The 26,626-nt window shown below is 39.1% G+C and overlaps 1 protein-coding gene across 2 annotated transcripts in view; it reads left to right on the top strand.

Moving 5' to 3' along the window:
- The window catches only part of LOC139139310 (protein patched homolog 1-like), a 79,242-nt gene that overhangs the window by 2,036 nt on the left and 50,580 nt on the right, over positions 1-26,626 (top strand). The window contains exon 1 of one of the 2 annotated variants that reach the window (XM_070708184.1): positions 20,827-20,957. The exons of the other annotated variant lie outside the window; for it this stretch is intronic. Coding sequence (XP_070564285.1) covers positions 20,943-20,957 — 15 coding nt within the window. The 5' untranslated portion in view covers positions 20,827-20,942. Of the gene's footprint in view, positions 1-20,826; positions 20,958-26,626 lie in introns of those variants that run through there. 2 annotated transcript variants of the gene reach the window in all.

Below are 26,626 nucleotides of genomic sequence, written 5' to 3'. Positions count from 1 at the left end.
AACATAACTGTTGTTGCTGCAGTCGTGTTGATAGAGTCATCGCCTGTAACCTAAATAATCGTAACTTTAGCACCGTATTACCTGTCATTCTGCGTATACCGGCCTGCGTTCAGCGGGGGGAACCAGTCGTAACCTATTTTGTTCTAAAAACAAACTCGTGACCCGAGGGACTACAGGCATCCTTGAGGAGATCTATTCCGCTGAAGTCTCAAAATATTAGTATTTTTCTTAAATTTACACAGCTTACTTTTGAGATAATAGATCTCTCAGTGTCAGAGAAGGGTTTGGTAAACGGATAGCCAATTTCATGGTGGCATTAGTTTAGTGGGGATTTGGTCAAGGTCGGTCCAACTTCTTGCTCTTCGAAGAAAAAAAAACACGGAGGGCATAAACACTGTAACCACACATTGTCTGAGGATCGAATTAATTCCGAAAATGCTCATGTTTCGTGAAACCAATATTTTACGATCGTTCAGAGTCAGATTTACAAGTAATCCAGAGCAAAGGCCTTCTGTCTCATCGGCAGAAACAGCGATCAAATTCGTGGCCAGTGATGTCAAATCGAGCATATTACTTAGTTGTACACCCAATACGGTAATTTTTTTCTTTCAAGTTCAAGCTCTCAACGATAGCTGGTGACAATATAACCTATCGACACCTGAAAAAGTGGTCGATATTTAACAAAATTGGCGCTTTCTATGAATTTATTAGCCGAAGATCAGCAAACAATCTGTACAATTGTTCTCTCTCTCTCTATAATATGATTCGATAGATAGCCCGTGTCCAGTGTCTCTTTTTTCTTGTAATACCGAGCCACAATTAAACCAACTAGAGCTGCGACTACAGAAGTTATCAAAGTGACACACTAGTATATACTCCACTTTTCGTTCAATATCTCACACCGTGTATTAATGAATGTACTCAGCGAATTAGGGGTGCCGTGCATATACTTCCAACCTGATCCTGCTCTCAACAACGTCGTAAAACAGTAACTTCAATGGTAAAGGAATCACTAAAACACTGGTGTTGTCGCTTTTGTGACGGACAACTCCACAACTATGACATTAATAAGCACAGGCCATGTGCAGGATCCGACTTTAGCTGTTTAACTGTTACATATACATAGACACGCTGAAAGTATATGTATGTATGTATGTATGTATGTATGTATGTATGTATGTATGTATGTATGTATGTATGTATGTATGTATGTATGCACACATGTACATATATATATAGAGACAGACAGACAGACAGACAGACAGACAGAAAGACAGAGAGACAAGTATTGTTACTCTATCGTAGTATTTGTAATTTTATATTCATATGCTTCTGCTCTGTACATCACGCACTTCTTTACTACCAAAAGATAGCATCATCTGAATGCTTATGTGTGAGTATGTATATATGTGTGTGTGTGTGTGTGTGTGTATATATATATATATATATATATATATATATATATATATATATATATATTGTTACGTGCAGAGAAAACGAACAAAAGGGTGAACTCAGCAGTTAACGTTTAAACAAATTTATTACGAAAATAAAACTAATTGCTAAGTCAGGGATAGAGTACAAGCTTTAAAAGTGTACAGACTACTTATCTCAGCTGGGACGGCAAAGCTCCAGTCTCAGAGTTGTAACAGTCAGTTGGATGAATGAACAGTCCTTTGGCTTGCAGGCTTGAAACTGCACAAAGTCCACAGTATAATCCAGCGTTGGCAGTGAAGGTCTTGAAAGGTCTTGAGAATGACTACTGCTGGAGTTTAGTAACACACAAGAGACACGATCCCAAAAGTCTGACTGGAAGCTGTGCACGTCCCTTTTAAAGGCATATAAGAACAATCTAGAACTTTTATTGACATTCTAATTACTGTTCTAAAATTATCTCTCTTACACAACTAATCAACTTTCCAGAACATTCAAACATGACTAATTGAATTCAAGGTTGTGAGGTCATAAGGGCAGTGACCTTGAGAATGTTCTAGACTAATTGAACTCAGGTCATGATGAGTGTGGGGTAAATGACCTACATGACACACCCCCTCTTCAAAAAAAGAAAATTTTTCAAAGAAAAATCTTTCTTTTACAAATGTAATCTTGAAAAGGATTTAAGTACTCAATTTTTTTTTTTTTTTTTTTTACTCTAAAGTAAAATTTCTTGAAAGTGAACAACAATAAACTCTAAATACGAGAGAGACAGTCTGCAATTAAATTGTCTCTGCCTTTGATATGTTTAATATCAAGATTAAACTCCTGTAACATTAAACTCCATCTTAACAATCTCTGATTTTTGCCTTTAAATTTCTGCAGAAAAACAAGAGGGTTGTGATCAATATAAACCACTATTGGCTGATTTGAAGAAGTAACATAAACTTCAAAATGCTGTAAAGCTAATATCAAAGATAAACACTCTTTTTCAATTGTAGAGTAGTTTCTCTGGGATTTGTTAATTTGCGTGAAAATAGCAAACAGGATGATCTACACCATGACTATCCTCTTGCAATAAAACAGCACCAGCAGCCGTATCACTAGCATCCACAGCTAATTTGAATGGCAAAGTGAATCTGGTGCAGACAACACTGGAGCACTTTGCAGTATGGCTTTAAGTGTATCAAATGCCTGTTGGCATTGCTCTGACCAAACAAACTTTACTTTCTTTTTAAGTAAGTTAGTCAAAGGCTCAGTAATTGTGGAGAAATTTGGACAGAATTTTCTGTAGTAACCAGCCATACCGAGAAAGCGCATCAGTTGTCGTTTGCAGTTTGGTATGGGAAAACTTGAAATGGCACTGATTTTGGCATCAACAGGTTTTACCTCACCCTGTCCTACAGTATGTCCGAGGTAAGTTACCCTGCCCATACAAACTCAGATTTGGCAAGGTTGACAGTCAACATTGCTTTAGCTCAGTCTCTCAAAGAACTTCCGCATGAGCTTGATGTGTTCCTCCCAGGTGTCACTATACAGGACAGACGTCGTCAACGTAAGCTGCACACCCGTCTAGCCCGGATATGACGTCGTTGATCATCCGTTGGAACGTTGCCGGAGAGTTCTTCATTCCGAATGGCATCACCTTGTACTGGAACAATCCGTCTGGTGTAACAAAGGCGGATATTTCACGAGCACGATCTGTCAGAGGGACTTGCCAAAATCCCTTCAGTAGGTCAAATTTCGTCACATACTTGGCTTTTCCCACTCGGTCGATGCAGTCATCAATCCTCGGGATTGGGAAAGTGTCTGTCTTTGTTAAAGTGTTGACCTTCCTAAAGTCCGTGCACATACGATAACTGTGATCTGATTTGGGAACAAGTATGCACGGCGAACTCCAGTTACTTTTACTGGGTTCAATAAAGTCATTGTCCAGCAGGTATTTGACTTCTTCCTGGAGATATTTCGCTTTTGTTGGATTCAGTCTGTATGGATGTTCAGTCTGTATGGATGTTGTTTTACAGGCTTACTGTCCCCAACATCAACGTCGTGATAGATGACGTTTGTCCTCGTTGGAACATCTTGAAACAGGTGTTTATATTCGTGGAGCAGTTCTTTCACCTGTTGTTGTTGTTCTGGCTGGAGGTGTGCCAACTTTGTAGACTCCAGCTTCTCCAGGATTTCTGAGTTCTGAAGCTTGACCGAGCCCAGCTTTGAGTTTAGAGTATTTTCACTCAAGTCAGTTTCAGTATCACTATCTTCATAATGGTCTGAACTGACTGCACTGACAGGCTGAGTTATAGTAGGATTATCCCTATCCAAATATGGCTTAAGCATATTTATGTGACATAGCTGTTTTTGTTTTCGCCTGTCAGGTGTTATTATGATGTAATTTAAATCACTCAATTTCTTATCAATTAGATATGGCCCAAAGTAACGAGCATGGAGTGGTTTGCCAGGAACCGGAAGTAGAACAAGAACTTTTTGACCTGGTTCAAACTTCCGTTTTGAGGTGTTTTTATCGTATTTGGTTTTCATTGACTGCTGAGATGACTCAAGATTTTCTCTGGCTAATTCACATGCTTTAGAGAGTTTGTACGAAAATCTGACACATATTGCAAAATATTCAGACAATCATCATCGTCTGATAGGAATTTCTCTTTAACGAGCTTAAGTGGGCCACGGACTGTATGTCCAAATACAAGCTCAAATGGGCTAAAACCAAGAGACTCTTGAATTGACTCTCTAACAGCAAAGAGCAAAAATGAATTCCTTCATCCACTGCTTCTCTGTGTCAAAACAGTAGGTCCTAATCATGTTTTTCAAAGTTTGATGAAATCGCTCAAGAGCACCCTGACTTTCTGGATGATAGGCGGATGACCTATACTGTTTAATGCCTAGCTGATCCATTACTTGTTGAAAAATACACATAGACCTTAAGCACATTTAGGGAGGCCAAATAAAGTGAAAAATTTGACTAAAGCTCTCACTATAGTCTTTGTCTTATATTTCTCTGTATGCTCTGTGGTATGGCTTCTGGGAACCGAGTTGATGTACACATAATTGTCAACATGTACTCATTTCCTGATCTTGTTTTTGGTAGGGGCCCAACACAGTCTATTAGTATCCTACTAAATGGTTCTTGAAATGCAGGAATTGGTTGTAAAGGGGCCTTTGGAATGGTCTGATTTGGCTTTCCTACCATTTGACATGTGTGACAAGTTTTACAGAAATGTGCTACATCCTGCCTGAGATTAGGCCAATAAAGTGACTGAGAATTTTATGATAAGTTTTCCTGACTTCCTAAGTGACCAGCCCAGGGGTTTCATGGGCCAGGCGCAATATTTCAGCACGATAGGGCTTTGGAACAACAATTTGATGTTTTATAGCCCAATCGTCATCAACCAAAACATCTGGAGGTCTCCATTTACGCATGAGAATACCAGATTTTGTATAATAGGAAACAGAGCTATCTGAAGTTTTACCTTCATCATCTACCCTGTCAAACAAAGACAAAATATCTGGGTCTTTGTGTTGTTCTGCATGAGATTTGATCTAGAAAATGTCTGACTTTGGTCAGCAGAAGTTTACTGGAAGTTTCAAATCCACGAGGGATAACGGAATGATCCGTGTCAAACACCTGACTGAGAAAGGTGTCATTTAAGTCAACATCTGTGACATTATTTTTGAGAGTATTTTGATTCTCGGAAGTTTTCTTTGACATGGCTCGAGTAATGGCACATGAAGGAAATAAATCGGGTATCTCTTGTTCAATTGGCTCTGGATCCTGATCTAAAGTAGGATTATCAGTCACAAGTGGATTAGTAATGACCTTGTCCCCAGCAAGGTCGTTTCCAAGAAGAAGGTGAATCCCTTCAAAAGGCAAAAAAGGCCTAATACCTAAAGTCACAGGTCCAGAAACAAAGTCCGAAGACAAATAGACATTATGGAGAGGAACAGGAATGTAGTCATTACAATCTACCCCCTTAATAAGAACTTTAGAACCTGAAAATGACTTTTCAGAAAACGGCAGGGTATCTGCCAACAAAAGAGACTGGGAAGCCCCGGTATCTCTTAAAATTTTGACAGGGGTAGCGGAAGAGAAAATCACTAGAAAGTGATATAAAACCATTATGAATAAATGGTTCGAAAATACCCATAATGCTATCTTGAGAAGAATTGACCTTGACCTCATTAATTGGGGATAAGAGGGGTTTAACCTCAGAAAATGTGTTGCACACATTATTAGACTCTAATTGAGTTGATGAAGAAATAAAGCCGGTGGGCTTAGATCCACTTTGACCACTTTGACCTTCACGTTTTCTTTTCAATTTGAAACAATCTGACATTAAATGGCCGTCTTTCTTACAATAATTACAAGAAAGTGTACAAACTGTTTGCCAGAAGGAGATTGAGACTTGGGATCTGATGATGTGGAAGTGTTACTTGAATTTTGTGAACTGTTGTCATTTGATTTCCTACTCTCCTTTGAAAAATTCTTGGATGAAAAGGAGGAGTTAAATTTACCTGCATTGTTTCTGTATGAAAAGGACTGGGATGGTTTGCTGAGAAATGAAGATTTGTGGGTCAATGAATAATCATCGGCCAAACGTGCAGCAACCTCTAATGTATCTGCCTTTTGTTCATTGATAAATGTTTTGATGTCACTCCGGATGCACCTTTTAAATTCCTCAATCAAAACGAGCTGTCGTAATTTGTCATAATTCTGACTGACCTTTTCAGAAGAGCACCAACGGTCAAACAGTTGTTCTTTTGTTCGAGCAAATTCAACATAAGTTTGATCCTTCACCTTCTCACAATCCCTAAATTTCTGACGGTAAGCTTCAGGCACCAACTCATAGCCCTTGAGAATTAATTCCTTCACAGAATCATAATCTGAAGCCTGCTCTACTGACAACTGAATGTAAATTTCTCTGGCTTTACCCACCAAAGCACTCTGCAAAAGCATAGACCAGGACTCCTTAGGCCAATCCAGACTCTGAGCAATTTTCTCAAAATGAAGGAAATATTTATCAACAACCTTTTCTTGGAAAGGGGGAACTAACCTGAAATGCTTAGTGATGTCAAAACTGTCTGAAGGGAAGAATTTTCCTGACTTTCTAAGCTCTAACGTCTCATTTCTAACTGCAGTCGGTGTTCTGCTAATTCTCTTTCCTTTTCCTTTTCCTCTCTTTCTTTCTCCCTTTGTCTTTCTTCCATTTGTAATTCTTTTTCTTTCATTTCCAATTCCCTCTCTTTCTGTCTTTCTTCCATTTCTAATCTTTCCTGCCTATCTTTCTCTCTCTGTCTTTCTTCCATTTGTAATTGCATTTGTATTTTTTCTTTTTCTAATGCCTGTCTCTCTTTTTCCATTTGTAATTCTAGTTTCTTGATCTCCAAATTTGTCTGCATTTCTAATTCTAATTTTCTTAGTTCAAAGGTAGACTCGGGCTCATAATCTTTCAAGGTGGATTCCTCAAATTGGCCTAAATTAACTAAATGTTTTGCAATGTGGTACTGTATTTCCCGCTTGCGCATAGATCTTTTGACATCTACTTTAAGGAATTGGCCAGTGCAATGAGGTTGTCTTTTTTGAGGGAATCAAATGCGTCCTGATCAAGGTCATCCATAAATTCGTCTGGCTTGAATTCCGCCATGATTGAATTTTGCTGAGTTCACAGTATACAGTAGTTTTGAAAAGGCAGGCAAAATGTTGTCAAACGGCTCAAATATTCGTATCCCGGACAAGCCCCCAATTTTGTTACGTGCAGAGAAAACGAACAAAAGGGTGACTCAGCAGTTAACGTTTAAACAAAATTTATTACGAAAATAAAACTAATTGCTAAGTCAGGGATAGAGTACAAGCTTTAAAAGTGTACAGACTACTTATCTCAGCTGGGACGGCAAAGCTCCAGTCTCAGAGTTGTAACAGTCAGTTGGATGAATGAACAGTCCTTTGGCTTGCAGGCTTGAAGCTGCACAAAGTCCACAGTATAAATCCAGCGTTGGCAGTGAAGGTCTTGAAAAGTCTTGAGAATGACTACTGCTGGAGTTTAGTAACACACAAGAGACACGATCCCAAAAGTCTGACTGGAAGCTGTGCACGTCCCTTTTATAAAGGCATATAAGAACAATCTAGAACTTTTATTGACATGCTAATTACTGTTCTAAAATTATCTCTCTTACACAACTAATCAACTTTCCAGAACATTCCAAACATGACTAATTGAATTCAAGGTTGTGAGGTCATCAAGGGCAGTGACCTTGAGAATGTTCTAGACTAATTGAACTCAGGTCATGATGAGTGTGGGGTAAATGACCTACATGACAATATATATATATATATATATATATATATATATATATATATATATATATATGTAAACATGGTTTTCAAAACGTTTCAATACATACTGTGAGCTCATATGGTCAACTCGAATATGGACTATCGTAAATATTTTCATTTGTCCTGGAGCTCAGTTGATCGGCATTCACGTTTGACCCTCGATGGCGAGAGGTGTCCTTTCGGCATGACATGCGCGTCAAGGACTGTTGCTGAAGAACATCTGGATTGCTCAGGATCATTTCCGTTCATGTCAAAGGTCACAAATTGTTTGGAGAGCCCACAACAACGAATGCGTCAAGTTATGGCTTACGTTTGAGCCGACCAAGTGTACATTCATCAGTAAAGATGGAAGTGAATATGTAGAAAAAACTGCGGTTCTATTTTATTAAAATGACTCCTGACAAAATTTATAGCAAGCGTTTGTATCGAGCCGAATGTAGGAACTATTTGGCCATTTGCTTCTGTGTTTGGCGCTGTTGTAGCTCACCGGTGCAAGACCCAAGGTAACTCTACCCAAACTCCCTGGGGTTAGGGCATGCATTGCTCGCACAGCCCTTGACATCAAAGACTAGGTAAAGATGTTATTCACTTAGGGATGCACATCAAGTCACCTTAATCAGGGCCGAAAATAATTAATTTCACCTGGCGTGCCCTAGAACAAAGTCTCTCTGGTGTCTCGGAAAATCGAAGAAAATCCACTTCTTCGTTAGATGTTGACATGTAGACAAATTCTCTGTCTGATGATTTCGAAAACTCCTGTCGTTGTGATGTTTGGCTTTGCAATAGATACTTTTCAGCGAATTACGTGATTTACGGAGTGTGTAAACTGTTGACAACTTGGCGGAGAAAGAAGACGCCATTCTCCATGTTGTCGGAGAATCTAGAAAACTCGCCTGGCTCTAATTGTAACTCCATCGCGCAATCGTCAAAAAATTCATGTTCAAATAAATATAGACTTGTAACGGTTCAAGGCGACTGTGCCTAAATTATCGATTTTGTTACCAATATGTATTAAACAGCGGGATGGAGAATTTTGTTGAGTCGACTGACTCCGCCCGCACAGGGAGATCGCCCATAAATCATTGCGGCCAATTTGTAGGCCATGTCATTATGTGAAAAGTAAATGTAAATATCGCTACATCATGTTCCTCTCATGAGTAGGAGGTCAACGAGCGTGTGGCAGGGTCACGGGTCATGCGCAGGGCTGACCGTTACAGCTGATTTGTGCCGATCGTGTACAGTGCCAATTAGAGGTGACTGGGTACGTGATGACTAGATGTTGTTGGTGTAGACGCTTGGCAGTATAAAGCTGTGAGATAGGTTTCGTCTGCAGTGCAGTGTCTTTTACATGTAACTGAAAGGTTTTAATGTCTGTATGTTTTGTTAAGGTTCCGACTTCAACCGTTCACACCGCCACAGAGTCAAACCAACAAATGATGACAACTCACTAACTTCAAGTTCCTTAAGTTGAAAGACTTCCTAATTACAACGAAAATGCTCATCAAATTTAATGATTTAAGTCCGGCGAAGTTTGCAAAGCCATAAAATATCAAGCTATATCCCCCCTGTGGCCCTGCGAAAATGCATGACTCAGCGAGACTCGGTAGGAGAGTAGATTTTTATATCGGTTGAACATTTTGATATGGCGGTAATGAGTCGATGAGAACGAGGTTTCTTACGTGAGTTTCAGCCTAACCGTTTTAGGATGATAAATGTAGTGTAAAATTGTCTCTTGCACATCTGAAGAATGTCGTTAATCACAATTGAAAAATGTCGCGGAGATTCGAGAATCTGAACGACAATATCGCATACAGCCTAACTCTCTCTCTCTCTCTCTCTCTCTCTCTCTCTCTCTCTCCTCTCTCTCTCTCTCCTCTCTCTCTCTCTCTCTCTCTCTCTCTCTCTCTCTCTCTCTCTCTCTCTCTCTCTCTCTCTCTCTCTCTCTCTCTCTCTCTCTCTCTCTCTTTACGCTTTATAACATACATTGTAAACATGTTTAGGTGTACTTAATATGACAACGTTGTTCCTTGCTAGCCAATAATGTTGGGTTTGGCAATTTATATGGAAAACCTGCCGCGAGATGAAAGAATTGACAATAACAGGGATGTATACTTGGAAAATCTGGTCTATGCGTAAAATGCTTCAAATAGTGTGATTTAGTTTGATCAAACTTATTTCGATAACAACTTAACCTGTCATATCACAACCCGTTGACAGGTGACAGCAGTTCAGACAATCGCTATCAATTGTCCGTATTACGTGATGCTTTGGCACGCCAACAGAGCACACATTACCCAGCCGCTCAACTTTAGACCATTTTGGATGTAGCATTTTATATGCCAGATATCGTGTTTGACATCTAATATGACAGCGACAGCCGACATGTGTGCGATCGTTAGCTCCGTAGTTTTCAAAGGAAGCCCTGGAGTTTCGTTTGCCAGAAAGTTTTCCAAGAAATACCCGGAAGTTAAGACAAGATAACTGGCCATCTTAAAAGGGCATGACGTGCCTAAAATACGGTGTGCTAAGGTTTGCAATCACGAATGCTGAATTATAAAGTCGTGTCATCGAGTAGCATCACACATGTTCTCTGGGGACGGCGTAGTCTGTACAGAGATCTTTTTCTCACAATACTTCATAATTTCCCAAGCATAACATTATCGTAAATCTCATCTATGTTATGGTTTCGCCTTCCAGCGTCAACAAAGTGTCACATCGGATCCGAGCAAATGATGATGTTCTCTACCAAATTGATATGCATTCAGAAGATTTGTTGTAAGAAACAGAATAAATGACATTTCCCAGTGTTTTCGGTATATAGGTCGAAGATTAGAGCCTGCATTCAACTGTTTTCATAAAGATGATGTTCCATTCCCGGAAAACTTGTCTTCATAACTAACAGTTACAACGGACCAGATAAAGTTCAACCAGTTTCTGAAATGATGAACGATCTTTTCTCCAAAGTTCTGAATCCGGCGTATATGTCAGTCTGACTGCTCGGCTTTTGTTTTCCAAATCATCGAGCTCAAAGTACAATGTGGTCTGACGAAGATCAAATTATTCGCATTGGCTTGTTCTCTCACTTATTCTTTTATCCTGTGCGTTTTTCTTGAATTGGTCCGCGTCGCCTCCCCATGAGAAGGTTGAAAACTTGAAAAGCGAAACTTACAGAAGGCATCATCCGAGCCCATCTTTACATCCGACAGTAATCGGTTTTGAACCCCAGGTGTAATTTATCCGATAGTTACGACAGGATCCTCAGTGTCCCACAATGCTGTCTTATCCTAAAAGGGTTTAGACTTGTAAGATCATTGCTCTCGTCTGTTAGCGAATAAATGATACAGTGCCAAATTGTAGCTAGGGATTTTCTTATGAAACCAATGCAAAGTAGCATTACACCGTATAATTGCAAGTACGTGTGAAGATAGGCAAGCAGGCAGGTAGGTAGTTAGGTAGGTAAGTATTAATGTATGCATGTAGGTAGGTAGGTAGGTAGGTAGGTAGGTAGGTAGGTATGTATGTGTGTATGTATGTATGTATGTATGTATGTATGTATGTATGTATGTATGTATGTATGTATGTATGTATGTATGTATGTATGTGTATGTGTATATGTGTCTATGCATCTATGTACGTTTCAACCAAATGCATGAACTTCCATACACAACACCTGTTTCTGTTGTTTAAATGCATTGTGGGTAGAATATAGTGAATAATGTGCTCGGTTCCAAGTATACAAAATATCTTAACGTACACACATCCATGAAAATGCAATAAAAACTAACTATCGCAATGTTTCTTTGATATTTAATGAAGTTGTTAACGCTAGAGGTGTCAAAATAGATTTGTTGGAATTTTAACTGATGATCGCAATATTTAATGTTCGAGAATTTTGTATTTTTGGTTAGTTTAGTCAGCTTGTTGTTTTGCTTCTAAGAAGTCACATTTCTAGGGTTGACGTTGTGTTTGTGGTTGTCGCGGGTAGTCTTATCCCCATGTGGCGGAATATTTTTACCATTTTGTTGAATATCTCTTTCGATTTTGGATAATCTATAATCTATATTCCTTTGAAATATGACTTTGGATGTTTTCGTCGGTAAAATGGCGTCTTCTCGTAAACAGTTCATAAATTGATTGCTGTGAAAGTGGTTTAGGCCTACAGGTTCTGCATGAAATCTTATTCAGATTTGCTCATTTTGTGTTGAAATTAGCAATATTGCGCTTTTGAGGATACTGTCTTCATTTCAAGTGGAAAAAAGGAGACTCTGTGGGACAGTGGTTAGGGTACCGAACTCATCATCAGAGGATGGTGAGTTCTATAGACCCGGTAGGTCTAGAGTAACAGACTCACTGTCGGAGGATTGGGGGGGGGGGGAGTTTGAGACTCTTCCCCCTGAGCAAGGCATTTACTCCTCATTTTTCCATTGGGGTAGTTGGTTATAAGTACCTCATCCTGTAATTAGGCCTTCGCCCGTTGGATGATGGATTGAATAATAAAAATAAAAAAGGACCAAAAACGACCAGTATAATATCGTACAAATAAGAAGCCAATGTTTGATGTGCAGCTAGTAAGTCAAGCTTATGTTGAACAGCAGCGGCGGATATATTTCAAATACAGCTCTTCTATCTCAGTAGACGGGAAAATCTGTCAGGTGGATGCATACACTACTTTTGTTCAAGTTAAAATGAAATTTGCAAAATGTCATGGCTATATGTGTCATCGCAGAAACCATTTGTCTCTCAGGTACAATATTAGCGAACATATTCAGTGGATTATTCTGAGTCGGGTTTGGTTTACATGATACGTAATGTACAAATTGTCGATTTGCATATGAAGTCAGTTTTTGAAGAAGGCAAGGTTCTTTTCGACATTAAGCTGTGTACCAAATGCATTTGCTACATACATACAACAAAATCTACTACATACGTCGCTTTCAATCCAGATGGACAACATTTTAACCATTGATGCCAGTTCTGGCCAACTTCATACGTATCACAGTCTATTAGTTGCCCGCAAGTGCCTTTGTCTTATAGTTATACGAACAGATATGAGAATTCAAATCACGTCCGTGACCTTCGAGAACTAGCTCGTATTTTTGGCCTTGAAATTGTGTCATCCGATGGTAGAGTACGTTTTCGAAAAAGTCATAATGTTGGAAATTACAATCTAAATTTCACAGATAAACGAGGTTCACTTGTATTTTAAAGATTGTGGTTTTTACAAAGTTGAAAATACCAACAATGTAGTGGCCATCTTCTTTCAGCTGGGAGCTAACATGGAAATGTCCCGTATTATCTATCCATAACAGTGTCATTGACGAAACGGTGCAGCTGGTTTCCCAATTCGTTCAAATTATGTTCTAACTATAGTATATCTCTTGAAGCCCTTCCAAAATGGTCGTCTCCTCTTAGCTTATAACCAATTGTTTTCAAATCGTTTAACGTGTGCAATGACAACGGAAAAGACAACCATTTCTGAAAATTAATAACCCTCCTCTTAGAGGAAATTTATCGTGAACCTCCCTCAGGTCAGGGTCAGTTATTTTCACCCATTATAGTAAAGCTACAATTAGCTGGCCATTTCAAAACACTGAAATAGCTGATTTGCGTGATGAACGCACAGGAAAACACCTATCAAAACGTTACCCAATATCAAAGTTGGCAAAATATGATGCTAGCAGACTGCATTATATAAATGGTTGAACTAGACTCTCATCTCTGACACTATCAACCGACCGTATAACCCATTCATGTATTCAAATTAAGGATAGTGCCGATTAACTTATCATGTAATTTTACTCAGTAAAGTTGTTAAATTTTAACGGCCAGTGTTCCTCAAACAGCTCCTCTCTCGATAAATCTGTCTTTGAGCCTCGCCTTGAACATAAATTTGTCACGAACCTCCTATATCCGGAATATCTTTATGTAATGTAAATTATATGCCTTTCTCTCTTCTCTATATCTGTATAAAACACACACACACACATCTACATACATACATTACATACATACATACATATATACCTGGTACATACATACATACATACATACATACATACATACATACATACATACATACATACATACATACATACATACACACACACACACACATACATACATACATACATACCTACCTACCTACCTACCTACCTACCTACCTACCTACCTACCTACCTACCTACCTACCTACCTACCTACACACCTACATACATACATACATACATACATACATACATACATACATACATACATACATACATACATACATAACGAGCAGAAAATGTAATATCAGGGCAAGAAATGTTACTGTACGAGGCAAGCAATTGTTTTTTATTGGCAGACTACGCGTTGCGCATAACCCATAAACGAAGAGAGATCTGTGGTTTTCGTCAATAAATTATCATAGAATGGGATATATTTCTACGATTTAAATCGAATAAAGGTCATGTCATCAATATGAATGGTCGAAAACAATTTTTGACTGCGATAATTAGTCTATGGTCAACTGGAAACTTTAGAATAGAGACGATGTCTGTTAAGCTTATCTCCACATCATCTGTACGGGGATGTTTACGATCTCCGCACTCCGTAGCTCCTGTAACTCCGTAGCTAGGTCTGTTGGCAAAATCGATCAAGTTGACAGCATATATGTATCAACTTAGTATAGATTACATAGATGATAATGCACTGTCTCAGAAAGGTTAAACCCCATAAACTCTACCCTTCGATGTAATGTTCAAGTATCTTAGTTCTCTGTAAAGACAGTTTTTACGCTCTAGTCCCCAAATCGCGTTGAAACGTGTGATGTTCGACTTGTAAAAATAACCTGTTTTGGCAATGTCCAGTTTTATTTTTTACAAATGAATGTCAGCCAAGCACATCAAAGTAGCGTTGCATAGGGTGCACAGTGCAATTTACTGCAATGTACTGGTGAGGACAACATTTTGTTTGTCAACATACTTTATGGACACTACAACCACTGCTATTACTACTGCCAAATGTAAAGGTGTGCATACAGACGTACGTATACATACATACATACATACATACATACATACATACATACATACATACATACATACATACATACATACATACATACATACGCGAAGACGGGCGATTGATTTAATGTATGAAACTTGAGTGACAGACTTTAATACTAAATACTGGAAGTAATTTTAATTTAATACGCTTCTGCTCTTTGGATTGAGCATTTTAATTCCCATAAAATATATCATCAGACTATATATATATATATATATATATATATATATATATATATATATATATATATATATATATATATATATATATATATATATATATATATATATATATATATGTGGACCTATCCTATTCTTAAACAGAATCGTGTTTTTGTCCACTGTTTAACTCTGACCACTTCTAAAAATAGTTCGTGCATCAAAAGAGGGACATTTACATGTAAGTGTGTGTGCGATGTTGATTTACTTGACACGGCGCCTTGATTTAGTGCCTACAATAACATATTGAGTGGAGTAAGACCATGTGATCGAACTCTTAAGTCAGCGATATTGAGATTTGGAAGCCAGTTGTATATGTTTTTGAAAGTTCAAAGTATCGACCGGTACTATGTCCGTGGTTGCAGCTATTTTCGTCGGCAGCTAGTTCATCCGTGTTGTAAACTACTGTATTGCGTATTCGTTTTCTCGATTGTGGCGGGGATGCGCTGACTTCAAAGTTTCACGACTTGTTATCGTGTTAGGCACTGTTTTCAGCGGATAATGCCGATTTGACTACGATGAACATTCACCGCTGTTGTGTTATTTTCACGAAGAACGCGCAGAATCGGGTTAGTACAAGGTTTTTCCCCTTTGGATATGATCGGTTGACGAACACATTTCTCTCGCGCAGTTTTTGCGTGACCGGGAACTTTGCATGTTTATTAGTTTGCATTCTCGTTCTTTACTCTTTGGCACGTTCTCTTGCAGTTGCCTAGGTAATGGCTAGGTGGCCTTGTCGGTTTCTATTACGCGGAGACAACTTTGACGCGTCTTTATATTCCCTTGTAATACAAAGGCAATGGTTTGTCGCAATTTTAGGCAATCAGTCGGGACTGTCGTTGCAATTACCAAGTGGTAATCCCTTTCAACGCTTCAAATTAAATCTGTCTGTTCGCAGTCTCAGATGAAATCGTCTGCGCACTTCAATTGCCCCTGTCCATTTCCTTTCTCTTCTTGGTATCTCTTACCGCGCAAGCTCTGTCAGAAATTGATCAAAGCGGAACATCGAGTGCAGTTGTTGTGTACCTCCGCCCCTGCCCTACCCCTTCCCTTATCAAGTTTCACGTGTAAAAGGGAACTATCTCATGACATGTACACGACGCCGTCAGTCACGGGAAATGCGTTGCTGTGCCCTCTTTGCCACACACAGATTTGTTCCCGTTGCGGTCATGTTTCGTTGCTTGTTTCGAAATGCACGATTTAGCAAGAATTCAAGTTTTTAAAACGATATCTCCTATCGTGTCATTGCTTAAGGGGTTGTGAACTCAACAGCAGTGGATGAATTGGATAGGTCCCCTTAAAGTGAGCGGCATTGTTATTCCAAGATATCACAGGCGATATGTGCTAACACGTTCGTAGGAAAGAATTGCCATGTAGGATGGTCCAATTTCTACAACACGTCACTGCGTCAGTTTCAGCAAAACCAATGATCACATAGACGCCCTTGAGCAACATGCAAATTTACCTGTGATACATCTTACACAATATGCAAATATGAATGATAATGATATGTATTTGTACATCGTGAAGCAGAGACGTAGACGTATAATCAGTTGTAAATATGGGTTATGCACGGCTGACTATACGCATATGATATATATATATAGGCTATATGTATTTGTACATCGTGAAGCAGAGACGTAGACGTATAATCAGTTGTAAATATGGGTTATGCACGGCTGAATATACGCATATGATATGTATATACCGATATATTATATATATATATATATATATATATATATATATATATATATATATGTGTGTGTGTGTGTGTGTGTGTGTGTGTGTGTGTGTGTGTGTGTAATAAACACATAACCTATATATAATAAACACATAATATGTGCATATATACATATATTATATTCATATTATATATATGTATATATATATATGTGTGTGTGTGTGTGTGTATGTGTGTGTGTGTTTTATGTAATTGTATGAACTATGAATGTAGTATGCGTGTAACATGCAATCGAGTGTAAGTATGCAGCTACTGCCATGTACACCGTGGAGCAGACACGTTGACTTATATTCAGCCGTACATACCCATAGTTGCATTTTTACACTCACCTCACATACATACTACATTCACTGTTTCATACAAATACATAAAACATACTCTCATATACAGAGATATACGCATATACAATATATATATATATATATATATATATATATATATATATATATAACGTTTATATGGATATATACAGATGTGTATTTATTTATGTTTTGTATGTATGTATGTATGTATGTATGTATGTATGTATGTATGTATGTATGTATGTATGTATGTATGTATGTATGTATGTATGTATGTATGTATGTATGTATGTATGTCAAGCAGTGACGTCATCTATGTTGGCATGTTATCATCATATACGATACATGATGCTATATACACAAATACTGTCACCTTCAAAGTTGCCATGCCATAGCCATAGAAGGTATTGTTTCAAAATAGTAGGGAGAAATTAGACTTAAAACTTACACAAGTCTAAAAAAAGTCAGACAGACGGGCAGACGTTAGTAGATAGAGAACTTTGAATAGAAAATACGAAAATACAAATGGTATAGGGAGGTGAACTTATCATGCACCAGGAAACTTCCTGTGGTTGTGATAAGGTCAACTCCAATTTCCATCATTAGCGCTCTGGGAAGATTGTACTTCTGCAAAACATCGATATCGCCAAAATCCCACTTAAGAAGTGAGTGCTGATTCTTGGATGATCTACTCATACTACGCATCTCTATTGTCAACTTGTCCCCAGGATTTCTATACAGACTCGCTCACTTGTCAGAGTACCGTAAACATCTTGAAACTTGATTCGTAATCTAAAATGCAAAAAGCCCCAAAGAAAGAACGCATATCAACAACAGAGTCTGTGAGGCCATTTGGCCTAATCAGGAAGTTAATGATACCTCAAACATCGATTTCAGGTTCTGTATGCTTGCTGTCTGTGTCCCCTGCTGACGACTTGCCGTGTATAATAGTGTGCAATTGTGTGATGTGTCCACCAATGGGTGGATATGTGTTAGTAACCTCTTAAAGGTAGTTTTCGTTTCTCAGCCACACACACACAGTTATGCCACTGCGTTCCCTTTTAGCATGACGAAGGGCGAAGGTGTAAAAATGTCGCGACACGATTGCCCCTGTTAGTGTCCAGAAAGAAACGGTAATCATGTAATATTTATCCGATAAGAATGCGGACTGTGCTGGTATAATGGCTATCGACGAAGTGGCACCTCATCTGACGACGAAATTACAATTAGTACAGGCAGGAAATTTGTCATCCGGATGCGTTTGGGGTAAACGTTCGGTTAAAAGCGCCACTGAAGTTTAGTGCCACCCTCGATCGAAAGGCTGGACAGACCTGATTGGCTAATCGCATCTGCAATTCCTCAAACCGGTACACACCGCCAATTCAATATACATGTACACATGGCAACGGAATCCGAACCTCGAACGAGGATGACGGGCGCAAGGGAACCTTTCAGATATTTTGACAGGGATGGACGGATGGAATCTGGGGTGGTTCTTCCTGTGAAATATGACCCTTCCGCCTTCAAATACATACGTTAAACATGGCCCCTCAGTCCCCTGCTCGAAATCTGAAAGTTTTAAATGGGCGTACGACCTCGAAAGAACTGCTGAAATTGTTTTAGATATGTACACAGACATTCAGACTGATCTCTGGACAGATTTATGTCTTTGATGGATTCTTTGTGTTTGTGAAACTTTGGAAATCCCAAATTCCATGTAATTAATACTGATACCGGGTTACCGTTACTTCCAAGCTGTGCACACTTTGCCTGATCCGTGATCGTGTCATTTGGAGAATATTTGATATATGATGTGTCTGTATCGCTATCACTGTCGCTGTTCATATATTCCTGTAGTCTATTTATCTATCCAATCTCTCTATCTACCTATTTATCTATCAATCGATCGATCGATCTGTCTGTCTGCCTGTCCATATTTCTGTCATATCTTTGTAAACTTGTAAACCTTATTCTCAATAGAGAGAAACCTTCTAGTATGTTACTAAAATTATTTTAATTTCACAATTAGATGTGTCCTTTGTTGTTTTGGAGCGTCATGAATGACACTGGTGGGATGTAATTTATATCCTGCGGGAAAGCTAATGCAATTGTCACAGGATTGTTGTGAAAAGTTTCTTGATATAGTGTAAAGGACACATGTAGAATTTTCATTCATCACACATGTAAAATTAGCAAGTGAAAAATATGACGTTTCGAGGCTAAATTCGCCAAATTTACCCCCACCCCCATGGCAATGCCAGTTTGTAAAAAAAATGATTTCCCCCTCCCCCGTTACGCCAACCCGCCCACCTCATAATAATTGAGAACTCCCTGATGTCGACTCCTGGCACTAAAATTAATAGATCTGTCACAAAATATCGATCGCAAATCATACTGATTGAGTGGTAGGGGCTGTTCTGAAAAGTTTCCAGAGACTGTAAAGAGAAAAATGAGTGAAAAATGGGAGACGTGATGAGACGCGCATGCTTTAAAGCATTGTAAGCCAGACAGAGTGGAGTGTGGTCGTGGTAACACCAGCCTTGACTCACGTCATCACTAGAGCGCCCGCATTGTGTACGTGAAGCCCCGTGTGGCATCAAATACAGGGACAAGTTTACTCCTCGCAGTTCTACTCAACAAGAGTGGTCGGCAAGGATTATTATCCCTGTCGGGTCATCGCAAAATCTACGATGAACCACATCTCTATGGGCTCGCCTGAGAGTATTTTTCAGCAAATCACTTTTATCCCGCGCGCAATAATAATAGCAATAAAAAATATCCATGGAGGAGAATTAAGTCGTATAGAAATGTCTATTTGTATTTGCGAAGATAAATAAGCGAATGTTAGGAAAATTTGTTCCAATTACTAAGGGAATTTCTCACTCATAAGTCAGTGTTCCAACTCTGGACCACACAGAAGCGAAGTTGACCGAATTCCAAAACAATGATGCGAGGGTTGAGCAACACAATTTACATCTCGTTTACGTAAGCGTGTCCCAGTGTTCTTTCACACGCCGATTTACCAAATACTCAATAATATGTTTTCTCTTGGTCAATAATCACCCATGAGCTCAGACCCGCTTGTTTCGGAGAAAACAAAGTACCGTATTTCGGAGTTTTGTCACGGAACGACGGAGCTGCTATGCAAATACCTGAACTTGTCGTGCCACGCACCTGGCCCCGACCAATAGGCCCACAGACGGCAACGTTACATTTTCAAACGTTTCACAGCTAAGGCGCTGTGCCCCGGGTATATCTCACGTAAACACTCTATCAGGAGTCGGCGAGACTTAACAAACAGCCCAATCCTCGAAGAAGACTGCGGGCCAGAAAGCTGTACGGTCGGCGATAACAGAGCTGTCACATGTGTTTGCGTGTTTCATGTGCAAAGGGAGTGTATTTTACCACAGAGAGAAGAAACCTTCTTAAAAAAGTGGCGCCTAGTTGAGTAAATAGCGTCTTGCTTTTCTAATCGCCCATTGAAGAGAGGAGTGCCCTGCTTAGCAGATGGAGTGACTGTTCCGAGGACTGACATTAGCAACAAAGAAAAAACCTCAAATTTTACGAAGTGTGCAAGGGGAAGAGTGACGTCGACCATCACACCCACACGGCTTCTTTTCGTGAGCAAGATGGGTTAACAAGTCTTCGTTTAAATGACTTACAGTTAAAACAGGCGAACTCAGGCGGAAAACAAAGACCAACATCTATAACATCGCCATCGATGACCTTTAAAAACTCTCTAAGTTCAAGACCTAATATCTGGATTTAAAGCCCCAGTTAACGTACATTTGAAACCTTCACCGTGGCAGCGAGTTTTATCTCTAGAAATCTGCCTCCGAACGCCCAGTGACATGCTTTTATTACGGGTAAGTGCAACGTCTGGTCGTCCTCATTTGCAATTTTTACAGGGAAAAAACCCCAACTATTGCATGAGTATGCAATATTTACTCCCAACTTTTTAAAGGGAGAATGGTAATTTGAAGGAAAATGCAAATGAGAAAAGATGTGCATGATTTATGTGTTTTAATATGTTAGTATTATGTGAAACTGCATCTCCGCAACAGGGATGTTTTATTGTAGACGATGTTGTTATTCATACGATTGGAGTTGAATACATCGTAAAGAGCGTGCTCGTGTGTTACCGTCTTTAAAGCTATTTCATCTAGCTTACGTACACCCATTGAGTTAATGAGCTAACACACAATCATGTCCGTTATTAGCTTTCCTACATTCGGCAGGGGATAACTATCTCAGTGTGCGATGGAAAAGTAGCTCAAGCTTCACCCATTTCGAGTTTTTAAAAAGTCACCAAAAGCCAGCGGCAAATGCGCAGTAATTTTTCATAGTGCTTCTTACTCAATTATCTTACTCATTCTTGCTAGAATTTCACGCAATGAATTGGTTAAACTTAATTTGTGAAATAATTTCTATTGTTTTTCTTATCGCGATGATATCCACTTCAGCATGAAGTTCTGATACAAGGCATGTGGTGTTTCGGAGGTCATGGCGTTAATGAAATGGCTCCTAAAAATCCGAGGAAATTCAATTAACCTCTATCGACATACGGATAGATGCATGCTACAAAATGTGTAATAGGCTATGTACCAACACATATGCAGAGACATACCTGTATAGTCATTCATTCATTCATTCATTCACATACACATATGAAATGATAAATACGTATGCTTGTAAATGATGTTGCTTGGTACAGTTCAGAAAAGTCAATCATGTTTGATGTTTTGATGTTTTACATCGTATAAGCTGTAAGCTGTAATTCCTGAGAGAGAGAGAGAGAGAGAGAGAGAGAGAGAGAGAGAGAGAGAGAGAGAGAGAGAGACCTGAGAGACAGAGACAGCTTATATATATATATGTAAAACAGTTCAGAAAAGTCAATCATGTTTGATGTTTTGATGTTTTAGATCGTATAAGCTGTAATTCCTGAGAGAGAGAGAGAGAGAGAGAGAGAGAGAGAGAGAGAGAGAGAGAGAGAGAGAGAGAGAGACCTGAGAGACAGAGACAGCTTATATATATATATGTAATATATATATATATATATATATATATATATATATATATATATATATATATATATATATATATAATATATATTATATATATATATATGTACATACATACTCTTTCTGTCATACGAGAAGAGATGTTGATATATTCGCTTTTTATCGTTTTACTGCTAGGCGACCCTGTATCGAGCACTGTATACTGTATTTCTCTCGTAAGATACATTCAATATATATATATATATATATATATATATATATATAACCATTATGGTGATAACCGGGAGGGCACATTGTATACATTTTGTGTATATATATATATATATATATATATATATATATATATATATATATATATATATATATATGGTGATTCTAAACACATTGGAACGTGCTCAAAACTAAGTTTTTGGACAAAGAACTTAACGACTTTCACTTTTAAAATTATTCCAGAGAGAGACAGACAGACAGACAGACAGACAAACAGACAGAGACAGAGAGACAGAGAGATGGAAAGATAGATATAAATTACGAATTTTTCTGTCATTTGAAAATTCTGTGTAACAATGTAACTCACGTACTGTGCATATCAGTTTTCTTCAAAGGTATCTCATTTTTATGGAGAACTATACCAGTTTCTGTCGTAAAATTACAGGAAGAAGGGCCGTATAGTACAAACGTTTCTGCTGCTGAAGAAAATCATAGATTCTCACCAAATGCGCGATTTGAATGAAGAAAAATATAGAAGAGATCATAGACGAGATAAAGATAGTGGAGATGGCCGCATTTTTATTTGTGTTGCCATTGTTTTCAGTGACTAATTTTAATTCTCGTATATTGGTTTACTTCTCGTCTATGACAAATGCTCATGCTCAGGTTAACCGTGACAGTGTAGGATGTATCTATTCTCAATTGGTTTGAGCGACAGCCGTATTCCCTGGTGGATCTGAGTCTGTATCGGTGTGAACACAACGTTAGTAAATTGGAAAAGACAGTTGTTTAGAGGTAACACTTCTCTCCGAAATGAGATCCTGAAAGTGATACCCTATTTACCAACCAGGCTGATCAGACTTGGATTGGTATTTCTCCTAAGAAATTCAACGTATCCGACCCAAGATTCGGGTCTCCGCAACTTTTATTTATTTTTGTGAGAGATATTTTTACAACTCGGTCGATTGACGAAGCTTTGATGTGAATAGGATAAGTCTGTTGCAGGTCGGCAGTTTTGCACTGCCTTGAACTTTTGAGTGCCGTGAACATGGCTTTGTTACAGTCACTGAGTGTTCGGGGTGTATCATATATAGTCTGCATTTTTTCAGACCCACCCTACCAAAACATCAGACGCTTTAACCCCTCTCTCTTCGTTTCAAGCGAAATATTGACGATGTAGTGACGTAAGAGTTCATTGCCCTTCTTAGTGTTGTCGTCGTGTCGCGAAGTGCAGCATAGCACCGCGTGACTAGTCGAATGGAAAAGGGGATACAGTGGTGCTATTGTCTGCTGCCCTTTGTGTGACGGCTAACCGACTACTGTCAAGTGTTCCCCTCGACATTCGTCATTTCCTGTTCAATCGTAAATCTCCAATAACTGTTCAAAATATTTGCATCGCTTTGCCCCATGATGTGGCAGAATTTCTTCTCCTAGCAACGATTTTACATCCATGCATGACTGTCCTCGAAAGCTGAAACCAATCGCGCAGTCTGCCCTCAATCTTCGCATCTGCCATATACTGTCACTTTACAGACTAAAATATTAGTTCTAGCCTTCCTTTGAATTAAAACTTTTCAAGTTCATTAATTAACCGACAAACTTACATATTTCATTCGCACCTTCTTTGTTGTTTTTTTTTAACCTACAAGAGCAGAGTTATAAGCCTATGGACGATTTTTTTCGACATGCAGCTTAAATTGAAGTGTTTCTCATTTTGCCGTCCGGGGTGTTTGCATCGAATAATCCCAAATAGTCGAAATAAAAGTGCTACGCAAAATTATTTTTTACTTTGTAAAACCACCCTTTTTCATTTTAATGTTTTATCCTTATAGTATATTCAACGATCTGCCCGGGGTTTTTTTTTCACAGTGATTATTCAATGAAAAGTAGGAATTCATAATTTTGAAAAGACTCGTCAAATATTTGTCAAGCTACAGGCAAACGAAAGTAACGAAAGAAAAGCCCGAAGTTTTCATCGCGCTGTAACACATAGTATGGTTGTTCCACTCTGAAATGGAATAATTTTCTCACGAACGACTGGAGAACATATAAAAAATCATGCCCAGAGGATTGTTGTGTTCTCTGCAAGGGTTTTGTTTACCATTCATCGCGGGAGAGGGATTTCCGCCCAAACTTTACAATACTTGGCAACTTGTCGACACACCTGCACCGATGTAGTTGTGTGCAGCTTCCATGTGCAATTTCCATCGTTGAGACTTTAACTACCCTACAGAGACCAAAGGGATATGGCTATTCCCCCGTTGTGTGAAAGTGCTTTGCCGCTATGTTGGAAAAATGTTGCATTTATTTGAACTGCACGGAGTCGCTCCTGCTTTTTTTATTCATTCAGTAGATATCATATATTTCAACAGATGTAGATTTCATTTTGTGATACTGACGGATCTACCAGTCGAATGATTTGGAAAATACCGAAGTAGCAAATGAAAAATAAGACATTCTGCAAAACTTTCCATATATCAGTGACTGGGGAAGGGTGGCTGATGGAATTTACCGTTCAAATCTTGACACAACTTCTTGGTGTTGTTTTCCAGACGTACTATTTCACTTTTACCATAAAAAACGGGGAGAATTTACGCTTGCTCGATAATGCTTTTTACCACGGTTGTTCGATGATCGATAGTTCAAGCTGAATGGTAATTATTAAAACGATATATCTTTTACAAAACTTTATCGAACTGTCGTCCGTGTTGCGGAAGGACATCTCAGTACCAATGTCAGCATGTGCACTAAGGCTACGTCGTCATGTATCTCTCCGCCAATTCTCGCCTCCTCTTGCCCCCCCCCCCCCCCCCAGTTTCATGACTCTTATTTTATTCGAAATGAACAGTTACATGAACGAGTAATCTCTATCTCTTGCGTGTTTCATTATAATTTCCGTCATTCCGAGTTCCCGGTACAGGAGAAACTTTGGAATAATGGCTTCGCTCTGTCTCAGCGCACACATACTTTAGCCCCTTAGACCGATTGAGGGTGTCTAAATATGCCTTTTTGTGAAATGAAAGGGTTTTGATTATCCATTGTTTTCTAAACTATAGTGTGACTAATGCATTTGACATTTTAGATACTCTAGTACACACGCAGGGAAATTGATTACTTTCGATCGCGCTTTGTGTTGGGCGCATCTTTTATCGTTTGCATTTTCTTGTTTTCTTCGCCATGAGAGAGTCATTAACAGGCTATTCTGTGCTGTTTATCTTGCTCTCTGCCAAGTCACGTACTGAGTCGATGGACGGAACGCGCTCTCCACCCAGATTTACAACGTCGGGTTAGATGAAGACAATGTGCAAACAAATAAACAACAATAAAGTAAACAAATAAAGTAGGAAGTAACTTAGTGCCATTGTAATAATTAAGAGCTACTTGTACATTAGGAAAATTTACCACCTACAACTGTAAACTACCATTTCCCCCCTCCACTTCCCGTGTTTTGACGTCTATAGTCAGAACTAAGCAATTTCGTCTCTTTCGCAGATCTCTGATAGACGTCGACGGCTCCAGTGAATTAGTGTCGTATGCGCGGCTTGGGAAGGCAACAGAAAGGGGCACTTTAATTACCTTGCCAAATTAATTAAAATGTTGCGAAATTTAAACGAAGCGATGAAATGCAATCACATGATTATTGCCAGGGAGTCATTTCTGTCACGTGCGTTTCAGATATTTGAAGAACCTCTCACATTTCTTGGTGAGCGGCTCTTTACGAAGGTGATACTTAATATACGGACTTCACTGTTCAGTCGAATTTTCCAGGTGTGCGCGCCGTCTTGGCCGTTGCTTTCTCTTTCAGCTGCAGAGCCAAATCATTTCCAAAGATGCAGCTGATCTTCGGGGGGAAAATAAAAGATTCCTTCGGCCTATCCGCGATATTGCGTTGCGAAGCATCTTAAGCTTCACGGTACAGACGAACGTGAGGCTTTTGACAAAAAGTCGTATCGGTTGCGTGCCGTATGGTGATCGATTTCATTTGTCCGTATCTCAGCAAGACACGGCAGAAAGGCGCTGTCAATCAAATCTGTAGAAATGCGCTTACTGGGCTATGCGGTTTTTACTGGGAGTACGTTTGACGCGGGTGCACATTGGCTCTGCTTTTCTTTCCGACACGACATTGCAAGCCAACACTCTGTAGTGGGCGTGCCACTATAACGGTAATACGATACGCGATGCGACTTGAATAAATTTGGGCCACCCAGGTTGAAAGGGGATGCTTTCCTCTGTGACACGTAATTAGAGCCTCCCTTTCTTGAAATATAGACCACATACTAGGACAGCCTGCATAATGTTCGACG

This window comes from Ptychodera flava, chromosome 8 (assembly GCF_041260155.1).
Source record: "Ptychodera flava strain L36383 chromosome 8, AS_Pfla_20210202, whole genome shotgun sequence".
In the NCBI taxonomy this organism is placed as follows: Eukaryota; Metazoa; Hemichordata; class Enteropneusta; family Ptychoderidae; genus Ptychodera; species Ptychodera flava.
The sequence above is the reverse complement of the archived record's forward strand: the minus strand, read 5'-3'. Positions and strand labels throughout refer to the sequence as shown.